The 7,745-nt window shown below is 36.3% G+C and overlaps 1 protein-coding gene across 1 annotated transcript; it reads left to right on the top strand.

Annotated features, from left to right (window-relative positions):
* The first annotated feature begins 3,307 nt into the window (after positions 1 to 3,307).
* LOC113229806 lies at positions 3,308 to 5,002 on the top strand. Its single transcript, XM_026463486.1, has 2 exons — positions 3,308 to 3,493; positions 4,113 to 5,002. The coding sequence occupies exons 1-2, from the start codon at positions 3,308 to 3,310 to the stop codon at positions 4,785 to 4,787; spliced, it is 861 nt and encodes a 286-aa protein (XP_026319271.1). The 3' UTR covers positions 4,788 to 5,002.
* The last annotated feature ends 2,743 nt before the right edge of the window (positions 5,003 to 7,745 follow it).

Here is a 7,745-nt window from a genome sequence, read left to right as displayed (position 1 = left end):
ATATATATATAAAATTAAAACAGAAAACAAAAATTGGAAATCAAGAAGATGAAGTAACGTGCTAGAAAAGCAAAGATAAAAAGCGATCCCATTATATATGAAAGGTTTAAAGAAAAAAAGATAAACAGTGGTATGCGAAGAAAAAGCGGAAGGAAAGATTTTGAAGCTGCATGAATTACCTCGTCATTTATATAAAGTAATGAAAGATATTAATCGCGCAAGTTTCCAAGAATTTATTGCTTTTGTAGCTACAGATTACGTTCTATTTTTTTTAAAGAGGTACGGAAATACTATATAATATATAATTGTGTGACTGAAAAAAGCTGAACAGCCAAACTGTAAACTGATTTTAATTAATAGTCATAAGACGAAATTAGTTTGCTAGTAGTACTGGTCAATTTATAAATAAATTTTAGTTTTTAAAGCCTAATTTAATACTTAGTCATATTAGTAAATGTTTATGTAGATTATTGAATGTTATTATTGTCTTTTTCATAATATTTTAAACAAAAATCATGCTTTTTTAAAACATATCCAATTTCGGTGGTAGCAGAATTTGGTGGATCAAATATATCATTATCTATTAAGAATCTAGTTGCCCAATTAACGGAATCTTATGTAACTTTGAGTTCTTTTACCATCCCGCTCAATGCTTTTCCTGAAATTAAAAAAAAATGCGACTTATTATTATTATTATTATTATAAGAATTTAGCCCTTCTAAGAGAACTGCCGATCTACTGAAGTTACCTATCCTTATGGTGCTTAGATTTAGCTATTTTTCCACACACCTTTTGTACTTAGGTATGTGTTATTATTTTAAGCCTAAGTAGTACAATTTACGTCAAACCTTGAGTAATAAATATGGTAATTGCTCTCGGAAACTACTCAAATATAAGTAAGTAAAACAAGAAACTTCTTAGATGTAATAACTAACACTGCGTACATCACCATCACATCACCAGGCCACAATTCATAAAAAAGTTATCATTTTATTCCTCTGGGTGAGACACGTCCAGCTCGAGACGTAAATGGATTACACGATGCCCTTACGAATTCTGCACATTTTACAACTTTTACTATTGGGACCTCTTTGAAAACAGCGAAAAAGTGTATATTTACCTAAAATGACATAAGGATCTCTAATAAACGAAAATTAACAAACAGTCGTGTCACGCCTATTTGACATCATTTGTGGGGCGGGTCCTCCTATTAATGAATTCTTGAGTGGATTTCAGTTATCACTTTGATATGATAACACCGATTAGAATGTCATAGTTCAGCCGATATTAACATCGATTCTCGGTGTCACTGATCGTTTCCCTATCACTGATTAATGAACTTTTGACATGTGTCATTCTGAAAAAAAAGGTAGGCAAGTACAGTTTTTACAAAGATTAATTTTATTTTAAGTATATTATGAATATATACGAAGAAAGTTAGAACTATATTCCTTATTTTAAACCGAATTACAAAAGCGTTTATTATGAAAATTCCAATAATTACGAATTCAAAGTTTTTGTTGAAAGTGACAATAATAATGTGATATAGGTGAAAGTGAAAACATAAATATTGACTCCCGCCGCATAACTATTTAGACAGCCCAAACAAGAGAACTAAATTATTTAATGAAAGTGAAAACATTATGTTGTAGAACTACAATGGAAAATATTTATAATAATGAAGATCCCGATAATTAAACGAAGACATGGCTCAAACGACTTGTATCCATGCCAAAATTCTTAATAAAATAAAACATGTGTCGCAACAAGTGTCATTCTAACCGAGTTAATTTTCGTACAGGCTGTTATTGTTAGTTTGACTAATAAATTGCAAGATAGAAACAAAGGAATACTTTAGTGTAATCTGTAATCCCAAACGAAAGTAAGTTTATGTTCTTTACCACTTGAGTCGTCAGTGTAAAAATCATTTTACATAAAAAACTAGGTATTGCGGTTACAATCTATAAAGTATTACGATTATTTTAGAGTTTATTCATTTCTCAAATAAAACCAAAATGAAGTAAGTACCTATACATATAGTTAAAAAGTGGACAGATACATTTGAATCTTAAAACGGTTGCAATGGTATCGTATTTTAATTTTTAGATTATTGTTCTTGTTGCCGGTAAAAGAAACGCCGAGAAACTTTTTTGTTTTCTAGGAATTTGTAATTGTAAGAGTTATTATTATACGTACATTCAGTTTCACACACATCTTGTAACTTGTCTTGCCTTTGTTTACGTTTATCATTCTGCAATTACTGTTATAATTAATTATCGACCAAAAAATGAGGTAGGTACTCTACTGAGGTCACCATTCGTTGGCGAATGTATACATGGGTAACTCCGGAGTCAAAGAGTGAAATAGTCCGATTCCGCGAGTCGATTCCCATAGGCTTCGCTCACGTATATTGAACTTTTCAGGCGTAGTTTGTAAGTACCGTAAAAAACACGTTCATCGAATACTCACCGGAGTTGTCAAGTAAACTGATGACTTACTCGGATTGCAGTAGCGTATTGTATTACACCATCTCACACGGGGCGTGATAAGAAATGTATGACAATGTATGACACATTTCTTATCGAATAGCAATCGAACCGAACCGTGTTTATTTTTGGTAAACTCGTATTCTCCACTGAACAAATTGTCAAAACTGTTTATGGGCATCCTAAAGTAATTGAAAAAACTTTTTATTTTTCTTAGATTTTCGTTTCGTCTCAAATTTTCAAATTTGGTTGTACGCACTGCTTCTTGATTTACAGGATGAACCCATTATTTTCTGTTACAATGACGGTGAAACAGTTGCCGTCTTCTATACCAACATAAAAGTGCAACAAAGCGTGAATCCATCTTAGACGTGTACTTAATACTGCAGTTTTCAGTCTGTTAGATCTCCGTGGTCGAGTGGCTTGCACACCGTTTTTCATGGTGTCGCTGTCTCCGGCCGGGTCAATGTAGAAACTAATTTTTCTATATTGTCTCGGGTCTGGGTGTTTGTGGTACCTTCGTTGTTTCCGATTTCCGTAATACAAGTGCTTTAGCTACTTACTTTGGGATCAGTGCAACGTATGTGATGTTGTCTAATATTTATTTATATATATATTAGACGAGTGAAAATGTATCGTGTATGTATCGTATTATCTGTTTAAAATCGAATTCTATAAAAAACGCGCAGTACACGATGTCTTGGACAGTTTGCAGCGTTGTGCCTCACGAGTTATAGGCGATGAGGAGGTCTCATCCCACCTTGAACGTCTGCAATTGCGTAGAAATGTTGCAACGCTTAGCGCCTTTTACCGGATATACCATGGCGAGTGCTCTGAAGAAAGCACGCGTGCTGGCCTTCGTAGAGACAGCTTTACAACTTGCCGTATTCTATCATGAAATAAAAGGTTTGGTGGCTACTTCGTCTGATTCTAACTTCCTTCCAGCGCACGCATTCCCTTCGCCTTACGATATGGGTTCCTTCAAAAGAGGTGTGAAAAGACATCTTGTAGGCATGCAGGGTGCAGTTGACTAGGAGTGATTGTATCAACACTGAACTAGGTTCGATCACGTTTGGATTCCACTTTCCGTTTAACATCAGGTGGAGTGGAGTCGTCTATCTGTCACGTATAAAAAAAAACAACGCCGTGTGAACGAAGCCTTACTGAATCCGACGCCACGTTATTGATTCCGCGAAGTTATTAACTCCGGGTGCTGGTCAATTTGTAGTAATAGTATGCAGTGCAGTGGAGGCAGTTCAGTATTCAATACGGATCTCAACTCTGTCCGGTTGAGCCTTGGTGTCTACAATATCAAATTTAGACCGACAGGCGCTCGTGCATTTATATTGACATTGCCATGTAAAGTTCGAAGAGAAAAGAATAAAAGCTATACACACGAGGTAACTAAAATACCTATGGTAAAATGTTCAATTTCAATATCCTGAACGCAGTCGGATAAAATAACTATTGTTCCGAGTAAGAAAAATATGAAATGAATTTATTGTTTCTCAAAATAATCTCCGTTAGCGTTAATGCACTTTTTCATACGAATGAACCAATTTTGAAAACATTTATGCCACTCCTTCGTGACAATCTCTGAAACATATTTTTCGTACTCTTCGACAGCTTCTTCAGGTGATAAATATAGATATGCACACTAGAGTGATAAAGATTTTGGATGGCGATATAGATTCATGGTATTCATTGTCAGAATTCGACGTAATTGAATCAGACCTTGGAGTTACTGGCAAAGTGTTGAAAAATTTCGCACGCCAATATACAAATATTATATCTCTAAGAAATGTAAATGCTGTACTCTTAGTAGCATTGGACGAAAATTGTATCAAAAGAAATCCGTTTGCTTCTCTACGTAGTGACACATCACTAACAGATTTCGAGTTGCGTTGTGAACAAGGTTCTGTTCCTGTGCACAGAGTTGTGCTAGCCATCTCCAGCCCAGTGCTTAAAACTTTCTTAGAAGGCGAGAACAATTGGCTCGAAAACAGTTGGTACAGGTTTGCGAAAACCGACTTATCAACGCTACAACATCTAAAAGACTATATTTACATGGGCGTGTTGCCTGACGACGGTCTAGAAAACCTTTTGTTGCTAGCTTCGTGTTACATGATGGACGATTTGAAAAACGAGTGCATATCGAAAATATTAGCGAACGTAACACCGGAAAATGCTCTTGAAATTTGCGAGTTTTCAATAGTCAACAAAATGACGAAGCTGTTCCTCGGATTTCTTAAGATTGTGCAGGATGGTACAGTGAAGGTTGAAGAAATAGCAAACGTCTAGCGCGCTTGTGAATTCACACTTATGTAATTGAATATCCATATCCATTGAATAAGAAAGTCCAGGTCTTCAGATATTCCGTATTATGAGGTACCTACATAATTTGCAAGGTGGCAATGGCATGTGTTACTTCGACCAGCAGTGGCATCTAGCGACAAAATTAGTAACCACTAAATTAAAATGTCAATGAATTGAATTGACTTTCAATTTCTAATTGCATCATTTAACTCTCAACGCTGTCACTACAGTCGAAATCTAGATTTTTGGAACAAAAATGCATGGCATAATCTCGGAAACAATAAAATCGGATAAAAAAGAAATTGAACAATTTTTTTTCTTTCCTGCGCTTCCTGGTTGAAGATAAGTGTGGTATTTCCCAACAGCAGTATGATAAATACGCAGTTGTCGTAAGGAGATACCGATCGAGCGCGATGATAGTTTTGCTTGCCCGATTTTTGTCTGTAACTTACGTGATTCAGCAGGCTTGGCCAAGCACAACGACGACGGGGTCAACAAGCAGATAAATATCACATTCGTCATCTTAAAATATCGCTAATTAGCAGCCTTTAACAACAGATACTAAAAATCTAAAAACTACCCCTGTACCTGCAGCCGACAGTGAGAAAATGATGAAATGGTGACTCAGTATCAAAGAAAAATAATTCGGTAAAAATATCCTATTATTGTTGGGAGATATTGCGTATTAGAAAAATGAAACAAGATAAACCTTATTAATTTTTTTATAAATATATTAAAATCATATACACACATCAAAAGTGTCTAGGGATCAATATTTTTGAAATAAAAATTATTTAAGCAAATTTTACCAAATCCAGTCTTCCAGGACGACTTCTTACTTTAATGCTTATGTTTTATTTAACCGCTTACCCCTATATTTAATTAAAATAAACTAAAATTGATGTTTTTGCAAATTGTGGGAAAAAACTCAAATTAACGGCGGCAATTAAATGACAAAAAAATGGCGAAAATGATGATTTTGCTCATTTTTATTGTAAAGATAAGAAAATTAATAATCTGTATTTCCACCATTAACACGAATCACACAGCGATTTGGCATGCTTAAGATGAGTTCATCAAAATCACTTTGAGGAATGGCCGCCCATGTGTTTTGTAACAAGTCAAAATATTGTTGTAGAGTACCTATGTACGGTATGCATACTCGGCACAGCTCTTCTTTGAAGCATATCCCATGCGTGCTCAATTGGATTGAGGTCTGGCGATTGAGCAGGCCACGGCAGAACGTTGATACGAGCTTCGGCAAGAATGCGTGTTACGACTAGCCGTGTGTGGACGTGCGTTGTCATGCATTAGTTGAAATGAATCACCCAACTGGCCTCGCAAAGGGATGATAACATTTGAAACAATCCTCTCTGCGTAAACTTGAGCATTGAGGTTACCCCTGATCCAAATGAGATCGGTTCTTCCGCCGATCCAAATACCGGCCCATATCATTATTGTTCCCTCACCATGTGGATGAACTTCCTGACAATATCTCAAACGTTCATGACGTCCAGATGTTCTCCAAACTCGAGTACGTCTTGTATCCGGTCTCATACCGAAGCGGGATTCATCCGAAAAGCACACATAGCGCCAGTCTTCTTCCTCCCAGTTTCTGTGTTCGCGAGCCCATCGTAAACGGGTCCTGCGATTGCAGGGTGCAATAGGTGGAACTCTGAGCGGCCTTCGGGATCGCAGACCCACTTCACGTAAACGATTTCGGATTGTTTGATCGCTTATTAGCAAGCCTGAGGAGCTGTGGAGCCTCGTAACCAACATCATGGCGGTCATGGTACGATTCCGTCGAGCAGTATTTTGGATATACCGGTCCTGTCTGCGAGTCGTGATGCGAGATCGTCCTCCATGTCGCTCCGTCCGTCATGTCCGTCATGCGATAGCGCGTCCAGAGGCGACTTATGACGCTCTGTGTAGTGTTAAGAGTGAAAGCCACAGCACGTTGCCTGGAACCAGCTTCCAACATTCCGACGGCTCGCATCATCACTTCTCGGGTTAAATGATGTCGTCTCTCCATAATAATGTAAATTGTTTCGGTTCCGATGCAGATATTGTAATGATTTTGTCAAAACGCTATAACTCATTTTCATACAAAACCACATTGACAATCGATTTTCTTCTTATTATCGAATTTTAAACAATATTCCTTATTTAAATGTTAAAACTCACTAAAAAGTATCAATAGCGATACAAAAAAGTTAATATAATTAACCCTAATTGCAGCAATACTCTTAAACGTACTTGATCCCTAGACACTTTTGATGTGGTAGTTCACAAAAAAAAAACATTTATTATAGTAACAATTCATTGTTTTTGCCATACCTACGTATGTTCTTTTGGCATACCAGCATACACTTTTTTTAATACTTAACTGGTTGACGTCGGTGGGCTAATCGTTTATTATTGTCCCAGGTTGGATTCCCGGAAAGACCAAATTAGAAAATGAACTTTTCTAAATTGGTTCTGGTCTGGGTGTTCTGGGAATTGCCCCAGAGTGAATTCCGTTGCATTGGTATTTATTGTACACGGAATTCTCTAATTTGAGAAAAAAGTTTTTAATTGCCGTCAATAAGTACTTATTCTGTATCATAAGCATTATTTGCAATAAATTGTAATTTTTAAATGGAAAAACAACAACAAATAGAAATACTCAAATTGTCCCCGTAACGTCATCGCGAACGAGTTAAAACTAATTTTAGTCAGGAACAAAATGAAACAAGCTCAAGCATATAAATGAGACTTGGTTGAGCTGTGGTATGGTATGTTGTCAGTTATATTTTAATAAAAAACATTTCTTTACAATAATCTTTACCGGAATTAGTACACAACAAAGATATAATGACTTGTAAAAATATTTTTTTATGTGCACGAACAAGTCATACGTTGGTGGTAAGCGAAACGACTATCCATGACAGTCGCAATGCCACT

Source organism: Hyposmocoma kahamanoa, unplaced genomic scaffold, assembly GCF_003589595.1.
Source record: "Hyposmocoma kahamanoa isolate Upper Pololo Valley unplaced genomic scaffold, ASM358959v1 62, whole genome shotgun sequence".
Taxonomy (NCBI): domain Eukaryota; kingdom Metazoa; phylum Arthropoda; class Insecta; order Lepidoptera; family Cosmopterigidae; genus Hyposmocoma; species Hyposmocoma kahamanoa.
The sequence above is the reverse complement of the archived record's forward strand: the minus strand, read 5'-3'. Positions and strand labels throughout refer to the sequence as shown.